We start from the raw sequence: 27604 nt of genomic DNA on the forward strand, positions 1-27604 counted from the left end.
GAATGAATAAGTGAGATAGAAGACAGACTGGTGGAAATCACTGATGTGAAACAGAATAAAGAAAAAAAAATGAAAAGAAATGAAGACAGTCAAAGAGAACTCTGAGAAAGCATTAAACACACCAACATTCACACTGTAGGGGTGCCAGAAGGAGAAGATAGAAAGGGCCAGAGAAAATATTTGAAGCAATAATAGCTGAAAACTTCCCTAACATGGAAAAGGAATCACTCACTCAAACCCAGGAAACACAAAGAGTCCCATATAGAATAAACCCAAGGAAAAACACCTTGAAACACATATTAATCAAATTGGCCAAATTAAAGACAAAGAGAAAATATTGAAAGCAGCTAGTGGAAAGCAACAAATAACATTCAAAGAAACCCCAATAAGGTTATAAGCTGATTTTTCAGCAGAAACTCTACAGGCAAGAAAGGAGTGGAACAAAATATTTAGTGATGAAAGGGAAAAACCTACAACCAAGAACATTCTAACCAGCAAGGCGCTCATTTTGATTTGGTGGAGAATCAAAAGCTTTACAAATAAGTAAAAGCTAAGAGAATTAAGCACAACTAAAACAGTTTTAAACAAATGCTAAAGAAACTTCTCTAAGTGGAAAAGAAAAGGCCACAACTACAAACAATAAAATTAAAAATGAGAAAGCTCACTGGTAATGGCAAACATAGTAAAGATAGAAAATCATCCACACACAAATATGGTATCAAAACCAGCAATTTTGAGAAAAGGAGAGTACAAATGCAGGAGAATGGGGACACATTTTAACTTAAGAGACCAGCAATTTAAAACAATCTTGTATATATATATAGACTCCTACATCAAAACCTCCTGCAAACCAAAAGTCTCCAACAGATACACAAATTTAAGAAAGCAATCCAAACAAAACACTAAAGATAGTCATCGAACCACAAGAGAACAAAAGAGGGAAAAAAAAGATCAACAAAAACAAGCGCAAAACAATTAACAAAATGGCAGTAAGAACATACTTTTCAATAATTACCTTAATCGTAAATGGATTAAATGCTCCAACCAAAAGACAAAGACTGGCTGAATGAATATAAAACCAAGACTCATATATATGCTCTCTATAAGAGACCCACTTCAGTCCTAGGGAAACATACAAAGTGAAAGTGAGAAGATGGAAGAAGATACTCTATGCAAACAGAAATCAAAAGAAAGTTGGAATTGGAGTTCCCATTGTGGCTCAGCAGTTGCAAGCCCAACTAGCATCCATGAGGATGCAGGTTCAATCCTTAGCCTTGCTATGTGAGTAAAGGATCTGGCACTGCCATGAGCTATGGAATAGGTTGAAGGTGTGGCTTGGATTCTGCATTGCAGTGGCTGTGGTGTAGGCCAGCAGCTGCAGCTTCTATTCACCTCTAGCCTGGGAACTTCCATATGCTATGAGTGTAGCCCTAAAAAGTGGAAAGAAAGAAAGAGAGAGAGGGAGAGGAAGAAAAGGAAGGAAGGAAGATAGGAAGGAAGGGAGGGAAAGAGGAAGGGAGCGAGGAAGGGAGGAAGGAAGGAGAAATGAAGGAAAGAAGGAAGAGAAAGAAAGAAAAAGAAAGAAAGGCAGGAGGGAAAGGAAGCTGGAGTTGCAATACTCATATCAGACAAAATAGACCTTAAAATAAAGATGGTTACAAGACACAAAGAAGGACATTACATAATGATCAAAGGATAAATCTAGAGTTCAGGTTGTGGCTCAGTGAGTTAAAAACCTGAAATAGTGTCCATGAGCATCCAAGTTCAATCCCTGGCCTCACTCAGTGGGTGAAGGATCTGGCATTGCCACAAGCTGTAGCATAGGCCTCAAATGCACCTCAGATCCAGTGTTGCTGTGGCTGTGGCAGAGGCCAGCAATTGCAACTCCAATTTGACCCCTAGCCCAGGAACTTCCATATGCCACAGGTAAGGCCAAAAAAGAAAAAAATAAAAGGATCAATCCAAGAAGCTATAACAATTATAAATATATATGCACCCACATAGGAACACTTCAATGTACAAGGCAACTGCTAACAGCCATAAAAGAAGAAATCAACAATAACATGATAATGGTGGACAAATTTAACATCCCATTCACAGCAACAGACAGATCATCCAGACAGAAAATCAACAAGGTAATACAGGCCTAAAATGACACATTAGACCAGATGGACTTAATTGATATTTATAGAACATTTCATCCAAAAGCAGCAGAATACACATTCTTCTCAAGCACATATAGAACATTTTCTAGGATAGATCACATTCTGGACCACAAGTCAAGCATTGGTAAATTTAAGAAAATTGAAATTATATCAAGCATCTTTTCCAACCACAATGCAGTAAGATAAAAAAGTCAACAAGACAAAAACTGCAACAAACACAAACACAAGGAAACTAAACAATATGCTACTAAACAACTAATGGATCACTGAATAAATCGAAGAGAAAATTTAAAACTACCTAGAGGCAAATGAAAATGAAAGCACAATGATCCAAAATCTATGGGATGCAGCAAAAGCAGTTCTAAGAGGGAAGTTTATAGCAATACCAGCTTACTTTAGGAAACAAGAAAAATCTCAAATAACTTAAACTTATGCCTAAAGCAATTAGAGAAAGAAGAACAAAACCCAAAGTTAGTAGAAGGAAAGAAATCATAATGCTCAGAGCAGAAATAAATAAAACAGAAACAAAGAGGTTACAATGGACATCACAGAAATACAAAGGTTCATAAGAGACTACTACAAACAACTATATGCCAATAAAATGGACAACCAAGAAGAAATGGACAAATTTTTAGAAAAGTACAATCTTCCAAAACTGAACCATTAAAAAATGAAAAGATAAACAGACTAATCCCCAAGTACTGAAATTGAAAATGTAATTTAAAACATTTCAGAAAAAAGTCCAGGACCAGATGACTTCACAGAATCAATATAGATCAATTAGAGAAGAGTTAACACCTATCCTTCTGAAACTATTCTAAAAAATTGCAGAGGAAGGAAACTCCCTAACTCAGTCTATGAGACCACCATCACCCTCATACCAAAACCAGACAAAGATACCACAAGAAAAGAAAATTATAGGCCAATATCACTGATGAATATAGATGCAAAAATCATCAACAAAATACTATAAAACCAAATACAACAATAACATTAAAAAGATTATATACCATGATCAAGTGGGACTTATCCCAGGGATCAAAGACTTTTTCAGTATTTGCAAATCAATCAGGATGATACACCACATTAACAAATTGAAGAATAAAAACTATATGATCATCTCAATACATGAAGAAAAAGCTTTTAACAAAATCCAACACCCATTTCTGATAAAACCCTTATCACAAAAAATAAAAGTGGGCATAGAGGGAATCTACCTTAACTTAATAAAGACCATATATGACTAAAAACCACAGCTAATATTCTTAATAGTGAAAAGCTAAAAGAATTTCCACAAGACAAGGATGCCTACTCTTGCCATCTTAATTAAACAAAGTTTTAGAAGTCCTAGGCACAGCAATCAGAGAAGAAAAATAAATAGAAGGAATTCAAATTGGAAAAGAAGTAAAATTGTTGCTGTTTGTAGATAACATGATACTATACACAGAAAATCCTAGGGATGCTATCAGGAAACTACTAAAGCACATTAATGAATTCAATGAAGTTGCAGGATACAAAATTAATACACAGAAATCTCTTGCATTTCTAACACTAACAATGAAAGATCAGAAAGAGAAATTAAGGAAACCATCCCATTTACCATTACAACAAAAAGAATAAAATATCTAGGAATAAATCTACCTCAGGAGGCAAAAGACCTGTACTCAGAAAATAAGATGCTGATGAAAGAAATCAAAGATGATACAAACAGATGGAAAGATATACCATGCTCTTGGATTGGAAGAATCAATATTGTCAAAATGACTATACTACCTAAGGCAATCTACAGATCCAATGCAATCTCATCAATAATCAATAGCATTTTTCACAAAACTAGAATAAAAATATTTTAAAATTTGTATGGAAGCAAAAAAGACCCCAAATATCCAAGGCAATCCTGAGCAAGAAAAATGGAGATGGACGAATGAGACTCCTCTGGCTTTAGACTATACTACAAAGCTACAATCATCAAAACAATATAGCATTGGCATAAAAACAGAAATATAGATCAATAGAACAGGATAGAAAGCCCAGAAATAAACCCATGCACCTATGATCAACTAATCTACAACAAGGGAGGAAAGAATACACAGTGGAGAAAAGACAGTTTCTTTAATAATAAGTGGGGCTGGGAAAACTGGACAGCTACATGTGAAGGAATGAAATTAGAACACTCTCTAACATCATACAATAAATAAATAAACTCAAAATGGATTAAAGACCTAAATATAAGACCAGATACTATAAAACTCTTAGAAGAAAACATAGGTAGAACACTCTCTGGTATAAACTGCAGCAATATCTTTTTGGATTCACTTCCTAGAGTAAATAAAAACAAAAATAAACAGATGGGACCTAATTAAATCCAAAAGTTTCGGCACAGCAAAGGAAACCATAAACAAAATGAAAAGACGACCCACAGAATGAAAGAAACTATTTGCTAATGAAACAACTGACAAGGGATTAATCTCCAAAATATACAAACAACTCATGCAGCTCAATATAAAAAAAAATCCAATCAAAAATTGGACAAAATATCTAAATAGACATTTCTCTAAATAAGACATACAGATGGCCAAAAAGCATATGAAGATGTTTGACATCACTAATTATCAGAGAAATGCAAATCAAAACTATAATGAGGTCACCTTATACCAGTCAGAATGGCCATCATCAAAAAGTCTGCAAACAATAAATGCGGGGATGGTGCAGAGAAAAGGGAACCCTCTTACACTGCTGGTGGGAAAGTAAATTGGTACAACACTATGGAAAACAGTATGGAGGTTTCTCAGAAAAACTCAAAATAGAACTACCATATGATCCATCAACCCCATTTTCAGGCATCTATCTGGAGAAAACTATAATTCAAAAAGATACATGCTCTGCAATGTTCACTGCAGCACTATTTATAGTATCCAAGACATGGAAGCAACCTAAATCTGTCAGCAGAGGAATAGATAAAGAGGATGTGGTACATATATATAATGGAACATTTGTAGCAACACAGATAGATCTAGAGATTATCATACTAAGTGAAGTTAGGCAGTGAAAGACAAACATCATATGATATCACTTATATGTGGAATCTTAAAAAAAAGTATACAAATAAACTTATTGGCATAACAGAAACAGACTCGGACTTTGAAAACAAACTTATGATTACCAAATGGAACAGGTCGGGGCAGAGCAGGGATGAACTGGGGGTTTGGGATTGGCATGTGCATAATGTGGTATATGGAATGACTGACCAACAGGAACCTGCCATAGAGCACAGAGAACTCTACCCAATATTCTGTGACAATATACATGGGAAAAGAATCTGAAAAAGAATGGATGTTTGTATATGTATAACTGAATCACTTTGTTGTACAGCATAAATTATCACAACATTGTTAAATCAATGAAACTTTTTTAAAAAAAGAACCAATTGGCCATATTTGTGTAGGACTGTTTTTGGATTCTCTCTTCTGTTCTATTGATCTATGTGTCTGTCCTACCACACTGACTTGATTACTTTGCTTTATAGAAATTCTTTTTTGCCTATTATACTACTTTTTAGCTGATTATAAATTTTAAAATCAGCTGGTTGATTTCTTAAAAAAAAAACCAAAGTGACAGCCTTATGGCTTAAGTGTTTAATTTACAGGTCAATTTGGGGAGAACTGATAATACTGACTCCTCTAAACCTTAAACACAGGCTAGGTATTATTTATAAACATCGTTTTTAAAGATTTTATGAAACACCACATAATGTGCATTCCCCTCCCATTTCTTCTGTTTCTTTTTTAGATTATACCACAAAGCCATAGAAAATGATGAACATGATCTTTCTCTTTAAAATCCGGTTCAGTTTACCCAAGGCACTGAGGGAGAAAATGCTGACACCACACTTGAAGGGCAAAACAGGTTTGACTAGTGGAATTTTCCTTCTCATCTCTGTACCATATGTCAAAGTCTACATCCCATTTCACAGCTTGAGGTTTTTTCCCTCTTTTATAAGCAAAATTTATTTTGCTTGCTGAAAGGATAAATAATGCAAAGGAAACCAAATTGAGTGAAGAGCAGAGGGATGTGAGTGGGGAAATTCTTGAGGATCATCTTCCTAGTCTAGGTCCTACACCAGACCTTCCCCACCAGTGGAGACAAAAAGAGAGGAAAGAATAACTTTAAATGGAGTATAATCTGTAAAAACTTTGAATCACTATGTTGTACACATGAAACTAATATAATATGGTAAATCAACTATACGCAATAAAAAATTTTTTAAAAAACAAACAGAAACAGTAACTATGGGAGGTGATGGATATGCTAGATTGTTGTAATCATTTCATAATGTGTACATATATCAAAACATCACATTACATACCTTATATATACACAATTTTTATTGGGGAAGGAGTTCCCTATGGCATAGTGGGTTAAGGATCTGGCACTGTCACTGCATTAGATCAAACCTATGGTGCAGGTTTGATCTCTGGTCCAAGAACTTCCATATGCCACAGATGCAGCCAAATACATACACACACACACACACACACACACACACACACACACACACACACACACACACACACACACACAGTTTTAAATGAAAATAAAAAGAGAGTGAGAATGAGCCACAGGGAAGGAAAGAACCAGTGAAATGGAGAAGGGAAGGCCCTATAAAACCCCCAAGGGGCTAGAGTGGCCACATGACATTTTAAACAACGTGATGTCTCCAGCTCCATTTCAGTGTCTGTGTTTCTAGACCATAAACATCTCCTCTCTCCCATCTTCGGGAAATTCTCCTGCACCCTCCACCTTCTGTATATGTGAGTTTTGAGACACGGAGGGAAAGAGTTGAGTTTCACAACTAAATCACCAGGGGCACAAGCAAGGCAACAAATGTGGAGCACAGAGAAGCAGAGAGGCCTGGAGACTACCAGGAGAAAAGCCCACGTTATGAGGCAGGTACTGGGGAGTAACGGCTAATTGCCTGAAACTTCCTCCTGGAGCTTACAGCTTAACATTTGCCTCCCTGTCAGATAGTAAGCCCCAGGAGAACCTTTCATTCTTCCAAATCCCCAGTATACCTAACAAGCGTGCAGGACACTAGGGTGGCAGCAGTGGAGGCACCCAGGTTCTGGCCTTCAGCGGCATGGATCATGGTTGCTCCTTCACCCCCTGACCCCAGCAACTGGCCCATGGCTAGCTCTGGAGGTCCTCAGTAAATGTGGTTAGTCTTAACTTAGAGGAAAAGTAAGGAAAAACAGGCAAACAGACCTTTCCCTTCAGTGACTGAATTCATTCTAGCTTCCTTGGATACAGAAAGAGAAAAGAGCTTAAATGAATCTAAACTGATCTGATAATATATTTAAAAAAATAAAAACAAAAACGGAGATACAAACCAAGACATGACTGGATAAGAAATGGGATCTGATAACTGGACGAAAGAAATACAGAATTAATTCTTCTAAGACAGGGAAGACCAATATGCTCAAACATTTTGGACACCTGTATTTTGTCCAGCCATATACTTCATATTTGAATCTCCCACATAGTAAAGTCCTCTAAATATAGGGATTCTTCCATACTAAGCAAAAGAGCACACTGGTGCTGTTACCTTGCTATTATAATTGGAGGTTGTACCTTTATTAGATTTATCTTTCCCTAGGACTCTGGTGCTTAGCATAAGAAGTACCAAGTAGGCAGCACTCTCAAAAATTTCTTCCTGAACAAAGGCTTTTTGTTTTTTTTTTTTTTTGTCTTTTTAGGGCCACACCCAAAGCACATAGAAGTTTCCAGGCTAGGGGTCGAATCAGAGCTGGCTGCCAGCCTACACCACAGCCACAGAAATGCAGGATCCAAGCTGCATCTGAGACCTACACCACAGCCCACAGCAATACCAGATCCTTAACCCACTGAGCAAGGCCAGGGATCAAACACGCCTCATCATGGATACTATGATGATATCAGTGGGTTCACTGCCACTGAGCCATGATGGGAACTCCAACAAAGGCTTATTTTTGTTTAAGTGTTACACATAAATATTTGCATATTTAAGGACTACAAAGTAAACCTTCAAATTTTAAATGAGTTTTCCTTTGGAAGAAAGTGATAAATGAACATTTCAGGTGGCTGGTAAAATACTTACACTTTGGGAACTAATGCTTTTAGTTTCCATTTCATTTTTGAATGATTTTTATTTTTATTTTCTTTTTTGGCCACCCTGTGGCACACGGAGTTCCTGGGCCAGGATCAGATCAGAGCCACAGCTGCAGCAACATCATATCTTTTAATCCACTGTGCCAAGCCGGGGATTGAAACTGCATTTTAGAGCTGCAGAGACACCACCAAATCCCATTGTGTCACAATGGGAACGCCCAAAAGATTTTTAAAACTAGTATCATGTCTGTCATTTACTGGTTTATATTCCATTCTATATTGGAATTCTCTATGACAAGCCATAGTCCTTAAAGCCAGCCAACCTTGACTTCTAATTCTGACTTTTGCACTCTGTATCATCTTGGGCAAATTTCCTAACCTGTTTAAGTCTCAAATTTCTACTCCATAAAAATGGGCTGTACTTCTGATTAAATTTAATTAAAGCAACAGTATATATAAAGCACAAAATGTGACACTAAACAGGCAGAAAATAAATGGTAACTATGATAACATGTTCAATATTATTTCCATGTCCTCTAGCCTCTCCAGCCCATTTCCTTTAGGAAAGGATCTACGCATGTGAAAAAAGAAAAAAGGTAAGCCTCCAAACTGACAGGACTATCTGGATTGGCAACCAATCAGGGACCAATGTGTGACTTTTTTTCATTCTCTTGATATAACTATCAGATTGGGCCTTAGAGATTCTCTTCTAGTCCAGTGGCTTATAGACCTCCTACCCAAACCCCTCAGATCCTTTGTTAGCTGGTTGCTGCAGTGGCTGGTGGGTTACTCAGGTCTGCAGCTTCCTCATCTAATGCTCTCCTACAACATCTCATGGGCTATAGGCCTGGCACAGTGCCTTGCTTATGATGGGCGCTCTCTAAAAACCTGTTCATTGACCAGTTCATTGTTTTGTTTGTTTTTTCTTTTTTTCTTTTCAGGGCCACACCTGCAGCAAATGGAATTCCCAGGCTTGGTGTCAAATCAGAGCTGCAGCTGCTGGCCTATGCCACAGCCACAGCAACACAAAATCCAAGCTATATCTGCGACCTGCACCACAGCTCACAAGGTGGGTCTTTAACCCACTGAGCGAGGCTATAGATTGAACCCGTGTCATTATGGATACTAGTCAGGCTCGTTACTGCTGAGCCACAACAGCAATTCTGACCAGTTGGTATCTTGATATAGTTATGGTACCTAACTATTGACATGGCCACATAAGGACAAGTGGCCTTGGACTATAACCCAAAGAAAGAAGCAGCACCCTGAAAACAAGCCAAATGGAGCTTCCTGCTCTAGATTCTGTAACATACTGACAACCTGCAGAACATGGACTATGGAGTAGTACTGATCAGGAATACAGACCATGGAGCCAAATCTGCCTGGGTTCAAATCCTCTCCCTGCCACCAAGAGCAGGGTGCTACAAAGCAACCTATTTTGTCCTTTGCTAATGTGAATTAAATACATACATCTTTAATAACATCAATGTGTTAAATTCCAAAATCTCTTAAGTTTATTATTATCATTATTGTCTGCTAGTAAGAAATAAGTGCTTGAATTCAGTTAAGTCTATGATAATGACATAGTTTTCCTTTCCAAACTCATTAAAATCAGTCAACACCCATATCTCGTAGTTAGCAGTAAAAGAACTTTTACCTGTTTGGGAAGAGCTGTTATGCTAGACTGGGCTTGGAGGCTCTCTGGCTGGGCCATGCTCACTGACACCTAAAGGGAAGTCGACGGGGCAACAGACTCATCCTTCAGAGAAAATTCTAAGATGAGCAGGACCATTTCCATTTTGATCTTCAATGATTTCAACTATTCTGACGGATACTTTAAAATTAGCTATATTAAGTGTAATTCAGCAGAAATTTCAGGCTACTTGAAGCTTTTTTAAAAATACAGAACACAGGAGTTCCTGTCATGGCTCAGTGCTTAGCAAACCTGACTAGCATCCATGAGGAAGTGGGTTTGATCCCAGGCCTCGCTCAGTGGGTTAACGATTTGGCATTGCTGTGAGCTGTGGTGTAGTTTGAATATGTGGCTCGGATCCAGCGTTGCTGTGGCTGTGGCGTAGGCCAGCAGCTACAGTTCCAATTGGACCCCTAGCCTGGGAACCTCCATATGCCGCAGGTGCGGCCCTGAAAGACAAAAAGACAAAATTAATTAATTAATTAATTTTAAAAAAATAAAAATACAGAACACAGATGAGCCTTTATAGCAAAAACATAATCCCTTGGCCACAGCAAGTCAAGGGAGGCCCCGTTAGGGGGCCAGCCATCTAATGGCTGTGCACAACACCCCTGGCTCTCTGACAGGAGAGATCCCTGAGCTTAGTTGGTTGCTGGACAGCAGATGGAGGAAAGCATTTTCATCTAGTTTAGCTCTCTTAAAGATGAACTACAGTTATTCAACACTCAAGGCTCCTGACACCTGGCAAAATACAGAGAAAACATTTGAGACCCAGTTTACTAGAATAGTTTGCAAGGGTCCTGCTATAGCAAGCACAGTAGCTTGCCTGAAGCAACAATGTAATGAAGGAAGGCTATAGGTGAAGCACATTTTCTCTGTAAATACACACAAGATAAAACACCAAGGAGATGTTCTGCTTTCCCTCTAGAATTCAAAATGTTACAGAGAGGCTCACTCTCACTCAAACAACAAGAAAAAGCCAAATAAACTATAAAAGCATAACCTGTCTTAAACCCCTACAAGCAAATAAGAAGAAATCACCTAACATTTCAAATGAATTGTGAAAGGCTGAGTGAGCCAGGATGCAGGGGGTATTCATAGCCATCTGCAGCTCTTCTCCCTGGATTAGGGACCTGGTGGGAGACTTGAGAGAGCTTCCATGGGAGAAAGACCTGGAGGAGGAGAGGTGCCTAGGAATGCAAATTTCTCCCTACAGACAAAAGCCTTTAGCTCCTGGGGGGAAAGTAGTCAACCTTCTAACTGGACTCCAGGGCACAGGTGAAGACCCACTGCAGCTTGAAGAAGAGTAAAACAAAAATCCCTCCTGCTGCAGGAGGCACAGAAGACTTGCAAAGATCTGCCAAAGACGCTGATTCAAATAATTTTATAACAGTTGCAAATACAGCCCGGATGCAGTGCTTCACGTGAATTTATTGTCCCTACAGTAATAATAAAATGTGGAAGAGTAGCCCCCCTGCACATGATGGCTTCGCAATCTCTTAGGCCTAGCACTGCTCTCTCTCCAGTACCCTGGACAGCCCAGGCTAGTTGTAAAGAAAGTAGCAAGGAGATTCTCAGCAAGAGCACAGATTATTGCACACTCCCTCAAGGCAGCCATTCACAATTTCCGTTGCTGCCAGGGTTAAGTCGTGGGGTCCAGTGGCCTTCTCACATCCTCTGCCACACTTTTGTCCCATTTCCTCTGTCCACATCAGCCCCACTGCTTCCTCCTGCAGGCATTGAAACCATCCTGTTTTCAACACGTGCCCCACAGGGCAAGCTCACACTGCTCAAGCTGTGGTTTCTAGTAAGTACTAGAGGAATGCTGGTAGAGTATTCCTCTTAACTAGATTGGAGAGACAATAAATCACTTCTTTCACTCCTGCTAGTCCATAAATCAGGCAACTGAGGTCATTTTATATTCAGAGACTCTTTGGCTATAGTCCTCAAAGGAGTTATTTTTAACCACTTTCAACTATATAGCATAGTTCTGCTTATAACATAAGCAAAGGGACCAACATAATTATCACTCTACTTTAGAGATGAGGAAATTCAGAGAATAAAGAAAGTCCATTCTATTAAACACGTGATTTTTTTCTTGGCCACGACCACGGCATGTAGAAGTTCCTGGGCCAGGGACAGAACTCTGCACCACAGCAATGACAATGCCAGATCCTCAACCTGCTAAGCCACTAGGGAACTCCAAACATGTAATTCTTATCTCCTACTACATGGTTAATTTAGCCTGCAAGGTCACAAAGCAATTTCAGTTGAGATTTCTACCTTGAGGTAAGACACAGTCGTTTTATTAGAAAAGACTCTATTACATGTTCAATCAACAAAATATGCATCATTATTTGGAACAAAGAAAAAAATCCAAGACAGACTGCAACTAAATGCTGAAAAATACATATGAGATGGCCACCGACTATTGCAGGTGCTCAGAAAAGGGAACAAGAGGCTGGGCCTGGCCTGGTTCATTCTGTGCAGGACTCCTGGGGGAGAGAAGCCTGAGACAAACACTGAAAGATTTAGACAGGCAGGCAGAGCACTGCTGGTGAGAAGAACCACAAATAAGACTGAGAGAGAGGGAAGTGAGACCCAGGGAGACTAGAATACTGCCATCAGGGCCCTTTCCAACCAAGTCAAATAGAACAGACAACCCCCCTCCAAAAAAGAACATTTTCATTAATAATGCCAGGTACTGAGCTAAACCTAAGGATAAGAAGATGAATCAGTTATCATTCCTTTCATGCTCCTCTCCTGCTAATCCATAAAGCTCTAGGAAGGGGACACACAGGAGGTAGATAAGGCAGAAATCTTTCCCCAGAACCAAATTAACACAAATATCCACTAAATAATTCATTATTTTCAAGTAGCAATAAAAATTTCTGCCTTGATATAATAGAAAGAGCACAGGCTTAGAAATTAGACCTCAGTCCAATCTTGACAGACTAGCGGCTTTAAGCAATTTACTTAACTTTTTTTTCATTCTTAGTTTTGCCATTGAGCAAAATGAGAGTAATAATACCTACGTTCCCAAGCTGTAAAGATACAAAGGCACATGTTAAAAGGCATTGCACTCAATAAAAGTTTTTCTTTTTTAAATGGATATTCATCTTACCAAAAAACTTTCAATACAAAACCAAAACAGGACAGAGAAGTTGCTCTTAATACATCTTCCCCTACCCTCCTCTTCCTATCCTCAGCCTAGGGTCTAATTTTATACTACTTTTAAGTATTTGCCAGTCTATTAGTTCATATGTGTAACTGTCATCCCAGAAAAGACCTGTCCCAGAACAAAAGGAGAGAGTGATCAGGGATCCTCTCCCCACCAATATTTTTGATGGTTAACTTTTTAATATTTAAGCTCATTCTTAGAGCTTCTACTACTTGGAATCTGTAACCTTAGACAGGTTATTAACACCCACAGGTTTTTTTCGAGGTCAGATAATGTGGGATCCTGGTCTGGATGACAACACAGCACAATGGAGGGCTAAAGCTTTAATAATGCATTCATGGCACAACACTGTAAATCAACTATACTCTAATTTAAAATTTTTGAAAATAATAATAAAGCATTCCTTGAAAGCAAATCAAACCCCTTGTGCTAAAAGGCTCAGTCTCAACCTGCAGACACACTGGAAATTAAAATCTTGAAACTTTCAGTGGGAGATCCTCTCTGATACCAGGAAGATAACACTTGTTAGAGGCAATATTCCACTCTCCTGTGCTTTTCTAACCTGTCTCCACCAGCAGGAAAGCCTGGAGGGTGTCCACAGTGCAGAGAGTCAGCAACACTTGGGCAGTTGGATTTTACTTCTCTTTTTTTTCTTTTCTTTTTTTTTTTTTTTTTCTTTTTATGGCCTCACCTGTGGCATATGGAAGTTTCCAGACTAGGGGCTGAAAAGGAGCTGCAGCTGCTGGCCTGCACCAGAGCCACAACACTGCATCTGAGCTACATCTGCAACCTATGCCGTAGCTTGTAGCAATGCTGGATCCTTAACCCACTAATCCATAATGGGAACTCCTGGATTTTACTTCTGAGTTTTTGTTTAGGGCACCACAAAGAAGAAAGCAGAAGGGTGGCCCCAGGAGCAAGAATGAGCACTTTTCTCCAAAACAGCAAATTCAGATCAGGATTGGCCCACAACTCTGCCAAAAAGACCTCCACAGACAGAATCTGGGGAGGAGCAGGAGGAAGAGAAGCAGCACTGATGGTGCCTGTGATGCACCAGGGCAAAGGACAAAGTAGGAGAGAATGTTGTCCTTGCATCTAAAGCCACTCTCGCTATCCCTGCTTCGCAAGTTTCTCCCCTTCAACAGGTAAGCATTCATTAAGACACCATGTAGAAATTCATCTTCTACAAGTCCTATGGAGTACTATTATCCTTATTTTACATGTGAGGGAACCAAGACTCAGGGGGCAAAGTGAGGTGCTAAAGGCTACTACACCGCTGTTTTATGGCAAAGCCTGGGCACAGCCTTACTTCACATCTGAAAAGGAAGGAATTGCCATTGATATCCTCCACATTAAATGATCACCTCTAACTCAATATTACTTAGACACTGATCCTAAGGAAACTTGATTTCATAAATGACCACTCTCTATAGCATAAATAGTTGTTTTCCCATGACAACATTTCAGTTAGTATTTGCTTGGCATCCTTCACCAAAAGCTGGCATTTCACGTCATAAATACAATAACACCCATTCAGTCTTTAGAGCACCACATTATATCTAAATAATAATGTCTTTTATACACAGAATTACCTTTGGTCTCTTTTTTTTAATATATGGATTTGAATGTCCATCTAAGATCACCTATTTTCAGCCTAAAGAACTTTCTTTAGTATTTTTGGTATGGTGTTTCCATTAGCAAGAAATTCTCTGCTTTCTTTACCCAGAAATGTCTTTGTTTCGTCTTCATTTTTTTTTTTTTTTTTTTTTTTTTTGGCCACACCTGTGTGGCATAAGTTCCCAGGCCAGGGATCGAACCCATGCCACAGCAATGACCCAAGCTGCTGCAGTGACAACACTGGATCATTAACCAGCTGCACCACAAGAGAACGCCTCACCTCCATTTTTGAAAGATAGTTTTGTTGGATATAAGATTTGGGGTTGACAACTTTTTCTCTTAGCACTTTGAATATGTTACCCCTCTGCTTTCCAGTGCCTATTGTTTCTGATGAGTCAGTTGTTAAACTTACTAACATTCCTATATACATAACAAGTCACTTTTTCTTGTCTTTAAAATTTTTCTCTTTTGGTTTTAGTATTTTTACTGTGATGTGATCAGTGTGGCTCTATTTGTCTTTATCCTACTTGGTCTTCACTGAGCTTCTTGGATGTGTTAATGAATGTTTTTATTGTCATTATTTTTTTTAATGGGAGGGGTTTTGGGCATTAATTCTTCCAATACTATTTCCATTCATTTTTCTCTTTCTTCTTTCAGGTATTCCCTTTTTATGCATGTTGGTGCATACATGTGTTCCACATTTCTCTAAGGCTATATTCACTTTTCTTCATTCTTTTTTTCTCTCTGTTCTTCATGTTGCATAACTAGTCTATCTTTAAGTTCCTCAATTCTTTCTTCTGCCAGAACAAATCCACTGTTCAGCACCTCTAGTGAATCTTTCATTTCAGTTATAGTTCTCAACTCCAGAATTTCCATTTGACACTTTTTTTTTTAATATATCTCTTTATTGATATTTGCTACTTGGTGAGAAATTGTCATTATAGTTTCCTTTACTTCTTTAATCATGGTTTCCTTTAGTTTTTGTTTTGTTTTGTTTTGTTTTTTTGTCTGTTTGCCATTACTTGGGCCGCTCCCGTGGCATATGGAGATTTCCAGGCTAGGGGTCTAATCAGAGCTGCAGCTGCCAGCCTACACCAGGGCCACAGCAACTAGGGATCCGAGCCGCGTCTGCGACCTATACCACAGCTCATGGCAATGCCAGATCCTTAACCCACTGAGCAAGGCCAGGGATCAAACCCGCAACCTCATGGTTCCTAGTCAGATTCATTAACCTCTGCGCCACGACAGGAACTCCCTCCTTTAGTTCTTTGAACATATTTACAGTGCCTGTACTACATTGAAGCCTTTGCTAAATCTGACATCTGAGTCTCTTCACAAGCAGTTTCTCATGTCTGCTTTTTAAATTCTTGTTTATGTGTCACACTTTCCTGTGTGTGCAGACCTTATAAATTTTGGTTGAAAATTGGGCATCTGGAGTTCCCATTGTGGCTCAGTGGTTAGTGAACCAACTAACATCCATGAGGACGCAGGTTTGATCCTTGGCCTTGCTCAGTGGGTTAAGTATCTGGTGTTGCTGTGAGCTGTGGTGTTGGCCACAGACACAGCTCTGATCCCACATTGCTGTGGTTGTGGCATAAGCCAGAAGCTACAGCTCTGATTGGACCCCTAGCCTGGAACCTCCATATGCTGTAGGTGTGGCCCTAAAAAGACAAAAAGACGAAAAAAAAAAGAAAAGAAAAGAAAATTGGACATTTTACATAATAATTGGATACTAATTCCCCTCCTCCCCATCTCTCGGGCTTGTTTTTGTTTGTTGGTCTTTGTTCATTTGTTCACTTAGTTACATAGCTATTTTAGTGAAGTCTGTTTCCCTTGTAGGATGAAGCCTCTAATATTACTCTTTCACTTTGCGGCCTTGGACATGCTCACAGTCACCTTTGGATAACAGTGGGTTTAATAGGGCTTCCTTTGCCTGTCTCTTCTGATTTGTTAAGTTGTCTGCCTCTGTTGATATCACACACTACTCTGGTCTGAATGTTTGTATCCCCTCAAAATCCACATGTTGAAAGCCTAACCCCTAAAGCTGACTGTATTAGTAGACGGGGGCTTTAGAAAGAGCTCAAGTCATAAAGGTGGAACCCTTATAAATGGGATTAGTGCCTTATAAAAGAGGCTCCAGGTGTTCCCTGGTGGCTGATGGCTCAGCAGTTTTAGGCTAAGGATCTGGTGTTGTCACTGCTGTGGCTCAGGTCGCTGCTGTGCTGTGGGTTTGATCCCTGGCCCAGGAAATTCCACATGTTGCAAGTGCAGGGGTTGGGGGGGAAGCCTCCTTAGGAATTTCTAGCACCTTCTGTCATGTGAGGCTATAACCCAGAATCTGACCCAGAGGAGGTCCTCAATGACCACACCAGTACCCCAATTTCAGAATTCCAGCCTCCAGAACTATGAGAATATAAGCAAATTCCTGTTTCTAAACTACTTATCCTGTGATATTTTGTCCTAACAGTCCCAATGGAGTAAGACACCAGCTGATTGCTCTAGCTTTCAACAATGCCCTGAGGTGTCAAGTGCTCTACAGTCTGATCCAATCAAATTTAGGCAGGGGTAGTTTTTGAGGCTTTGATGCTTGTTCTATCTCAGGAAGGCTCATCTTAACTCTTTCCCTAGTTCTCCTTGGTAAACAAGCTGGCCTATGGTTTAGCCTATTGCTCTCATAGAGCTGCCAAGCCTCCTCTTAATTGTTTACCACCAAAATCCCCATTGTTTCCAAGAGTGTCTTCAAGTTTCAACTTCTCTGACACTCTGTTTCAAATAGACAGTTCCTTTGGGGAGAGCTTTGTACTCACTGGTTTTATGGAATGTCTCTCTCCTTAAGTAGAATCTCCAAGCCAAGGATAGAAGCCACTCGTCTTCTTAGCATGTCTCTTCCAATGTCAAAACTGTGCCCTACAAGGGAGCTGAGGCAAGGGCAATCAGGGCTCAGTATTCTTGGACTCCTACATCTGGTTTAGAACTTCTATGAGTGAAGGATGAGTGGGAGAGATAGACTCCAACTTCTCAGCCATACTCACCAGAACTTAACCTCTGCAACTTGGGAGCTGGAGAAGATAAGAAATGCTAACAGCCTGCTCCAGCTGGTGAGATACTGTATCCCTTAACTGGGAACTGAGGGGAAAGTCTTCTTGGCCATGATCTACCCAGACCTGTTGTATAGCTCAGGGAACTCTACTCAATATTCTGTGATAGTCTATATGGGGAAAGAATCTGAAAAAGAATGAATGTGTGTATAACTTCCAGATATAAGATAAATAAGTACTAGGGATATAATATATATAATTAATACTGCTGTATATTATATATGAAAGGTGTTAAGGGAGTAAATTCTAAGAGTTCTTATCACAAGGAAAACTTTTTTTTTTCTATTTCTTTACTGTTGTAGCTACATGAGATGAGGAATGTTCTCTAATTTGTTGTGGTCATCATTTGACAATGTTTGTAAGTCAAATCATTATGTTGTACATCCTAAACATACACAGTGCTTGCTGTATGTCAATTATATCTCAATAAAACTGAAAGAACAAACAAAAACACAAAGCCAATCCACTCTAGCAGAAGCTCCATTAGTACTCAGTGCAACTCTAAGAAGACAGGGGCTGCTGCAGGGATAGAGACCCCTCAGTGAGATCCCCAAACAGCACCTAAAGAGCTGTCTTCTGGTCCTGAGCCTGCCACTTGCTACCCCTTGAGACCATAGATGATGAAACCCCTAAGTCTCAATTCCCTCACTGTAAAATGGGGGTGATAATGTACAATCCACCTACTTCATGGGTTTGAGAGATTATAAAGGAGACAGAGTGCTGCAAAGCACACACATGACAGGGATCATTAGAAGTTCTGTGAGGGTAGAAACTACAACAAATTCATGTCTGTATCCTCCATGGAGCTGTCTATGGAATGAAGGAGGGAGTAAGGTGGGCAAGAAAATACCATAGCCTAAGCGCCACAGGCAGTCTGGTGTTAGCCAAAGAATACTGTCTACCAGATCTTCAAGAAGACCCTACATCCAAAAAATAGGAGAGACTTTAATAATCATCCAGGTCTACCTCTCACTTAATAGATGGGAAGCGTCACCCTGAGAGAGGCCCAGGGATCTACCTGAGATCTTTAGTGGCAGAGGGCCCAGGGAGAGGGCCAGTAACACAGTCACAGGTTAGATGACATTTTTACCCACATTATCTTATAAGCAGCCTTTGAGCTGCATGGGGAAGGATTATTAAAATTCTCATATTTCAGACTAAGGTTGAATGATTTGTCCAGGGCAGAATTCAAATTCAGACAGTCATATCCCTGTTCCACTACTTTTCCTGCACCACAATTTCATGCACACACTGGTATTTAGCACAATCATCTCGACATGCAATATATTTCAAACTCAAAATTCTTTTTTATCTCTTGCTGCCTTCAGCAGTATTTCACATTCAGCCTTCCTGGTAGGATTCTACTGACATTCTGTCTTAAGGAAAAATCAGTTCAGTGGCCACATTTGGCACCAGAAACATTTTTTTAAATTGAATCATCAAAACTGAGCTTCCTCCATATAAATCATCTTCACAAAGTAAATCCCCATGTGTGTACATTCAAGATGTATATAGTTATTGCAATAAACACATTGAACCAGGGTGCTCCGAAAGCAATAATGGTTCACTGATCAAAATGATACTAAACATGTAAATACCAAGAAGACAGTTTAACAAATGGGTGGAACACTGAAAACTTCCTGGCCTTGTCAGTGAAAACTGATTTGCATATATAGAAGGGTCTCAAAATGAAGTGAGCAACAGAGAAAATTATCCAGCTAATTCTAGTCATCTATATCCGAAGCATCTAAACCCAAGCATATTTTTTATTTGGGGAGGACCAGGGAAGGGCTGGGGGAAGAAAACATTAAGAATTAACTTGCCACTGTATCAGTGTTCTCCTACTATTATATAGGGCCTGACTTTCCACCACAACCCTTATTTCAGGAGCAAGGCACATATGTTTGCTCCCGTTTTGTAACACATGGAAGAGGATTAAAATTGCTTGATAGGCGGTGGAGGTGCTTGCAGAGGTTTCTCACTGGGGTTAGCCAGGGTCCAGACACCTCCAGGAGGTATTGCTATAGCACAGGCCAAGGTCTTATTTCACTCAGTATGATAATCTCTAGGTCCAGGCAGAGAAAGACAAATTTCATATGATATCACTTACATGTTTAATCTAGTAAAAATGATACAGAATAACTTATTTATAAAACAGAAACTTACAGATTTCAAAACAAATCTTATGGTTACCACAGGTAAAACCTTTGCAGGGGAGGGAGGAATTGAGAGGGTGGAAATAACACATACACACTATTGTACAAATAGATAATTAACAGGAACTTACTAAAGCACAGGAGAATCTACTCAATAGTTTGTAATATCACCACACAACTCCCCACCCCCGTTGCGGTCAGCAGGGTGGGTAACAGGCCCTAATAGCCCAAGAGCCCTCAGTTTAGAACTCAACACAAATGGCAACTCCCTGGTGAAGGCACTTGCCCCACGGCCTGCCTTGGCCCTGCCAGGCGTAAGGGACCCCCGGATCCCAAGCGCAGCGCCCCAGGTATGCCAGCGCCCACCGGGAGCAGCACCTGAGGCAGAGGCCGAGACGCTCGGCATGCGCCCCACGGCCTTCCCAGGACTGCAAGGGGGCCGGGTGGGAGTGGGGGTAGGCCAGGCCCGAGACTGTGCCCCCACCCTCTATTAATAAAATGCAGGATTAAAAAAGCTTCATTTACCGACATGAGTGATCACTGTAGCCAGTCGCCGGGTGAACTCCTGAGGGGCCATTTCTTCTTTTAACCAAAATAGCATTTCAGAAAAAAAAAGGTACAAAGCAACATAAAACTGTTTCTACTGCTGCTGTGGATGATTTTTTTAAGGCATCTCCTCCCTCACACTATTCTTCGCTCTCCTCAGGCACAAAACGAGTCACTTCCAGCCAAGGCCAACTCCCCAGGGCCGCGCGGCTAGAGGACGCCAGTCACGCCCTACAGAGGATTATTTTAAAGGTTAGGTCGAGCAGCTTTCCCAAGGCAACTCCTGGCTTTAAGCCGAAAGTGGCAGTTCTGGAGGTGAGAAGAGTCGCCCCCATCTAGCTGTAACTGCGCATCTGGCTTCCTAGGCCGAGGGGGCGCACGGGTTTTTAGACTTGTGGTCGCGTCTCCCGCGCCGCTTCTCAGACGGTAGGGATGAAGGATGCTCTGTCATCGCGCTGGAGGCGCGCAGAGTCTGCGGGTTCGGAAGGCACAGAAGCTGAGGCGACTGGGGGTCGTCTGCACCGCCCACTCGCAGCTCAGCTGGCCCCAGAGCTTCCCGCCTACGCGCCCACCTTTCCCTGCCCGGGGGCGGTGCCCAAGGCGAAGGGAGAGGCGCGCAAGCGCGCGAGCGCCGCACTTTTTTGGGCAGGGAAGCGGCGCTCTTTCCCGCGAGCGAAGCCTGCGCTCAGGTCCCCAGAACCCGGGCGATTCACGATCTGTCCTCTAGCTGTCGGGGACATAAGATAGCGACTTCGCCGCGCCAGCCAGCAGCACCCGGGTTCTGAATGCCAGAAGCTCGCCTTCCTGGATCGCCCCTCCTCCCCCCGCCAGATATCCGTCGAGAAGCCGAGGCATGAAGGGGGCCAGCTGTGAGTGCTCGGGAAGGAGGGCTGGGTGAGGCCCTGCTGCCGGTCCGGTCCCGACTCCTGGCGGGGCTGGAGGTGGCGAAGTGTTGTTATGGAGGAATGGAAGCGGCTGGAGTTTGTTACCCCCTTTTGTGGGGGGGTCGCATTCAGTTATCAACGTCTTCTGTACACATCCGTACTTGGAGCGGGAAGCGCAGGCTGTGCTTGGACCCTGCTGTGCACAAGTGTGCGTACGGGTGTGTCCACCGTGTGGGCCTTTTCCTTTGTGCAGCTTTTCCCGTGCGCCGATGCTCCGCCTGCAAACGGTCAGGCTCGCCAGTGCTCCCTCCTGGAAAGGCTCTGGGACAGCACCCGCGTGGACCTTCCTCCGCATCAGTCCTTAGAGCGTCTGCTCTAAGCAAATATCCAGTGGTAGACACTGTTCTGGGCTTTCCTTAGGTGATTCCAGATTCTTCCTGACAGGCGGACTAATGGAATTCAGCAGAGCTCCAGGGAAAAGCCTGAGCAAACGCGAATCTGCTCAGCTTGTCCTTCAATCCATTCTACGAGGGGGGGACCCGGTCGCCAGGTTCTGAGCCTATTTCAGAAAACTCAGCTTCCCCTTTTGGCGTGTAAAAAGCCAGACCTCAAACACCCTGTATTCAGTTTCTAGTAAGAGCCACTCACCCCAGGGCTTTGGGGACGTGTTTAAATGCTTTCTGGTAACAATTATGGGCTGAGGTTAAGAGATGGTGTTAGCCCACCTCCGACGTGAGATTTGTGCAGAGGTTTCTCCCTCCCCATGCTATTTGGGCACTTTGCACTCTGCCTGCACAAGTAGAGCAACAATTTTCATAGCAACCTCTTGCAAGAAATTCAGAAAGTCGTTAAAGACCCAAAGGAGTAAGACAGCTTTGGGTTGTGTTTCCATGATATCTGGCTATTCAAGGGCCGTAAGTATTTTTGAGGAACCTAATGAGGTAGTGAGATGGTAGTAAGTTCTCTGGTGCCGTCAGAGCCAATTGTGAGTTGGCCCCTAGAAGCTAGCACATGACTAAGGAGACTGGTAATGTGGGACATTCTGGACTTTGCAGATCCAGTGACCTCTGATTCTTGAATTGAACCCGGTTGTAATGGGTGAGAATCATGGATGGAAAGGATAGGAGAGGGGGGGAGAACAAGAAGAGGCAGGAGAAGCTTATGAATAGGAATGAGAGAGGAAAATAAGAAATAGAAAGGAAATAAATCACACTCAGAGGGCTGCTCTCTTCCCACATCTGTACTTTCACAATCTTCAGAGGTTTCCATGGAGATGAGTTGGCTGATTTTATGGAAGATGTAACAGGCAGTGCCTGTCCTCAGAAACCAATTTTATCCCCGCATCTCTATCTGGGGCCTTAGCTGCTTCACCTGGGCCACGAAGGGGTGGGTCTGTGAACTCCAGGTTCTCTTTTCCAGTTCTGAAATTCTGTAACTATAACTAAGAAATGAGCATAGTTTTCAATAGCCCATACTTCCTTGTTCCTCCAAGAATCGTCATTGTCTCCATTGCTCTCGTGAATATGGATATGCTTCCTATATTCTCTCTTTCCCTGCTCTCCTCCTTTCTGTGCCTCCTTTTAGCTTTCCTAATTATGATTTATTCCCTGTCTCTGACAAATCACATTGTTCTAATTTATGGCAAAATCAAGGAACAAGCCAGAATAGCCTGCCTTCCTCTCTAATGAATAAATTAATAATTAGTCACATCTATTGAGCATCAATTATATGCCCAGGGTTGTGATAGGCAATGTCAAATACAGCAGCTACCACCACCGTGTAATAAGTGACTGCTCTGGCCTCCTGCTACAATGGTAGGCATTTCACAAACATCATTTAAGCCCCACAATAACCCGTTAGAGCTTTAGTCTCTTTTTGCAGATGCTACTGGTATAGGGACTAAACTGTGTATCATTAATCTTATGGATCTAGACCATTCTGTGCCTTTAGGTAAGGATTTGCCTGAGCCTGGAAAGACAAATCATGCTTTAAGCACTGCCAAGGTAGATGCCACTTCCCTTTTAGTGCATTACCAGCACTGCCTCTGACAACGATGAGGAAGACAAAGGACCCACGTTGGGCCACAGGTGAGGGTCAGGTACCCCTGGAGCCACCAAGTTTAGTCTAAATCAGTGGTTCTCAAACTAGCAGAATCACCCAGAAATTCAGTGATTTTTTCTAAAATACAAATTCCTGGTCCCCCCCTCCAGAGATTCTGATTCAGTAGTGTCAAATGAGACCTTAGAATTTGCCTTTCTAGCAAGTTACCAGGATGACTGATGCTGTTGGTGTTGGACGACACTGTGAGCACCACTAGAGCAAGGCCTAGAGCAAGGCTGTTCAAACTTCTTAGACTGAAAACCACAGTATGATATGAATTTTACATCATTATACAATAGATGTAAATATACATAATTAAAACAAGAATTGTATGAATCAATTTTTCCCTTGCTACATGTGAAGCCATGAAATATAGATTTCTATTCTATTTCTTTTTTAAAAAAAACAGTGGTCCAAATTAGGGAAATACGCATTTGGAGAGTATGGTATTGTAGTTATATAAGAAAATGTCTCTGGAGTTCCCGTCGTGGCTCAGTGGTTAACAGATCCGACTAGGAACCATGAAGTTTCGGGATCGATCCCTGGCCTTGCTCAGTGGGTTGAGAATCCGGCGTTGCCATGAGCTGTGGTGTAGGTTGCAGACAGCGGCTCGGATCCCGAGTTGCTGTGGCTCTGGCGTAGGCCAGTGGCTACAGCTCCAGTTTGACCTCCATGTGCCGCGGGAGCGGCCCAAGAAATCGCAAAAAGACAAAAAAAAAAAAAAAAAGAAAAAAAATGTCCTCATTAGAGATTTACCCTGATGGTTTTAGGAGTGAAGCATCATTGTCTGCCATTTAAACTACCTTAGCAAAGAGAATAAATGTGATCAATCCTAGGAAATAGTAATAATTGTTAAGTGGGAGTGGTATGTATATAGGTTATTTTACTATGCTCCCTACTTTTCTACATGTTTAAATACTTTTTTTCTTAATAAAAAGTGTTTTAAAATGATTGCACCTACTGAATTGATTGTATGACCCACTAAGCAGTGGTTGCTGGCAGTTTGCAAAACACTCTGCTAAGGCAGAGCAGAGAAAAAGAAAAAGAGAGGAGGAAGAGAGATGGTGGGGAAAGGAAATGGGGGTACAAAAAAGATGATGGGAGATAGAGGATAAAGTAAGCAGAGCTGCACTGTGGGAGGTGATAAGGGTCACCACAAATGCCTCAAGGTATAGCCCCTCGATAAGGCTCCTTCCTGTCTGTCTCACTCTGCCTTCACTGTATCTTCCCCATTGGACTTGGGCTACGTGGTAGGAAGAATACCTTCTGTAACACCCTTCAGTCAAAGCCTCTTGTTTCACAAAGGTTTTAGACCTGCCTCCACACTGCAATGGTGCCTCTTTGCCCCCAGTGCTGCCTAGTAGGAACTATTTCTGGAGTTGGGAGATGAGCTATTCAAATATGTAAGACCAGATGGGGATCCGTGTCTAAGGGGGTCACACCATGAGTCACCTATGGCACAACTGACTGAAGAGGTGAACCCAGAAAGTGAAAAATCACCTGAGTTCACACCATCCCAACAGTCATTCCACTGTCGTCTTCTGTTTCCTGAGACCATCCTGTCCCCCTGGCATCCAAGTGCCTATGAAAATGCATGTACACACACATGGAGGAGGGTAGCAGCTACCTCTTCCTCTGCATGTCCACTCTCCTCCCCCATATATATATATACCCTTCCTCAATTTTAATCTTATTGTCAAAATAATGCATTTTCTTTGTGGAACATATTAGCAAAATACAGAAAATAAAGAAAAGGCAGGAAAAAGGAGGGATGGAGAATCGATCAGAAGCCTACTATCTGCAGGCAAAATCATGTTGAATTTAAATTTTCATGAATAAAAAGATTTTAGAGGAGTTTTAGGCTTGCAGAAAAATTGAGCAGAAAGTACAGAGAATTCCCATATACCCACTCTCCCCCCAAACAGTTTCTCATTGTTATTAACCAAAGTCTGTATTTTACATTAAGGTTCACCAGATGTGTTGTACAATTCTGTGGGTTTTGACTAATGCATAATGTCATGTATGTATGCACCATTATAATATGATACACAATGGTTTCACTGTTAAAAATCCCCTATGCTGCACCTATTCATCCTCCCCTCCCCTCAAACTTTGAACAACCACTTATCTTTTTACTATCTCTATAGTTTTGCCCCTTCCAGAATGTCATATAATTGGAATAATACAGTATGTAGCCTTATCAGACTGACTGCCCTCATTTAGCAATATACATTTAAGGTTCCTCTATGTCTTTTGTGGATTGATAACTCATTTCTTTTTATCACTGAATAATATTCCTTATATTACACTGTATGGATGTACCACAGTTGTTTATCCATTTACCCACTGACAGATGCCATCCTGGTTGTTTTCAGTTGGGGGCAATTCTGAATAAAGCTGCTATACATATTTGTGCACATAAATTTTCAATTCATTTGAGTAAATACCTAGGAATGCTGTTTCTGGATTTTATGCTAAGACTATGTTTACCTTTGTAAGAAACTACAAATTGCCTTGCAAAACCATGTTACATTCCCACCAGCAATGAATGAGAATTCCCATTGCTCTACACCCGTACTAACATTTGGTGTTTTCAGTGTTTTAGATTTTGGCCATTCTAATAAGTATGTAGTGACAGCTCAGAATGGTCTAAATTTGCAGCTACCTAATGGCATGTGATAGTGAGTGACTTTTTTTCTGCTTGTCTGTATGTCTTCTTTGGTGAGGTGTCTGCCCACTTTTTAATTAGAGCAGAATCCCTGAAAGAAAACATCCTTCAATCAAAGCCTCTTGTTTTCTTGAGTTTTAAGAGTTCTTTGTATATTTTGGACACAAGTCTTTTATCAAATATGTAGGCTTTTTTTTTTTTTTCTTTTTATGGCCACACTAGTGGCATATGGAAGTTCCCAGGCAAGGGGTCAAACCAGAGCCACAGCTGCCAGCCTACACCACAGCCAAGGCAACATCAGATCCAAGCAGCATCTGCAACCCACACCACAGCTTGCAGCAACGCCAGATCCTTAACCCACCAGTCGAGGCCAGGGATCCAACTCGCATCCTCACAGAACTGTCAGGTTCTTAACCCACTGAGCCACAATGGAAACTCCCGGATGTATGTTTTGAAGATATTTTTCTCCTAGCCTGTGGCTTGTCTTTTCATTCTCTTAACAATGAAGGGCAGAAGTTTTTAATTTTAATGAGGAACAATTTATCAGTTTTTCCCCTCTTGGATCATGCTTTTGGTGTTTTAACTAAAAGTCATTGCCAAACCCAAAGTCACCTAGATTTTCTCGTAGAATTTGTACAGTTCTACATTTTACATTTAGGTCTATGATAAATTTTGAGATAATTTTTATGAAAATTGTAAAGTTAGTGTCTAGATTCATTAATTTGTGTGTGAATGTCCAGTTTTTCCAGCATCACAAGTTGAAAGACTCTTTGCTTCCATTGGATTGGTTTTGTTCCTTTGTCAATGATCAGTTGATTGTATTTGTGTGGGCCTATAGCTGGGCACTTTATTCTTTCAGTTGATCTGTTTGTTCTTTCACTGATACCATGTTTTGATTATTGAATAAGAAGTTCTATGATCAGCATATATATGTATCTGTGATAAATGTGTGTTTTATTAGGTTTTGTTATCAGTGTTTATTCATTTCATAAATAGAATTGGAAACGTTTCCTTCTTTTTCTGTGCTTAGGACAGAATAATAACAATGGACTCATGTATTCCTTAAAGTTTCTCAGTAGAATTCTTCTATGAAATAATATAAGCCTGGTGCTTTTGTGCATGGGGGTGTGGGAAAATTCACTTCTCTGACATCTATTTCTTCTCTGATAACTTAAATACTTAGAATTACTACCTTTTCTGGGATTATTGATAAATTATATTTTCTCGTAGTTTCATCCATTTCATCCACATTTTCAAATTTGTTGTGGAGAGTGAAACAAACTAATCCTATACAACTCCTAATTTCTTTCTGTGTCTGAAGTTATTTCCCCTTATGTTTTTGTATTTCAATT

At 40.9% G+C, this 27604-nt stretch overlaps 1 protein-coding gene and 1 long non-coding RNA gene across 28 annotated transcripts in view; one reads left to right on the top strand and one right to left on the bottom strand.

Annotated features, from left to right (window-relative positions):
* MCF2L2 (MCF.2 cell line derived transforming sequence-like 2) overlaps positions 1-21074 on the bottom strand; it is a 250868-nt gene extending 229794 nt beyond the window's left edge. For all 25 annotated transcript variants that reach the window (XR_014824428.1, XR_014824429.1, XR_014824430.1 and 22 more), the window contains exon 1: positions 20580-21074. Coding sequence is in view for 10 of the 25 variants with exons in the window: in XM_084990475.1 (XP_084846601.1) it covers positions 20580-20655 (76 nt within the window). In the remaining 15 variants the exon portion in view is untranslated. The remainder of the gene's footprint in view (positions 1-20579) is intronic.
* Positions 21075-21233: 159 nt separating this feature from the next.
* Positions 21234-27604, top strand: part of LOC100624963 (uncharacterized) — a 55121-nt gene continuing 48750 nt past the window's right edge. For all 3 annotated transcript variants that reach the window (XR_002337768.2, XR_014824454.1, XR_002337770.2), the window contains exon 1: positions 21234-21469. This is a non-coding gene — a long non-coding RNA (uncharacterized LOC100624963). The remainder of the gene's footprint in view (positions 21470-27604) is intronic.

The sequence above is a fragment of the Sus scrofa genome, chromosome 13, assembly GCF_054392235.1.
Source record: "Sus scrofa isolate SSC_HxYL_T2T_F1_AM1 chromosome 13, Sscrofa_HxYL_maternal_Yorkshire_Landrace_v2.0, whole genome shotgun sequence".
Lineage (NCBI taxonomy): Eukaryota > Metazoa > Chordata > Mammalia > Artiodactyla > Suidae > Sus > Sus scrofa.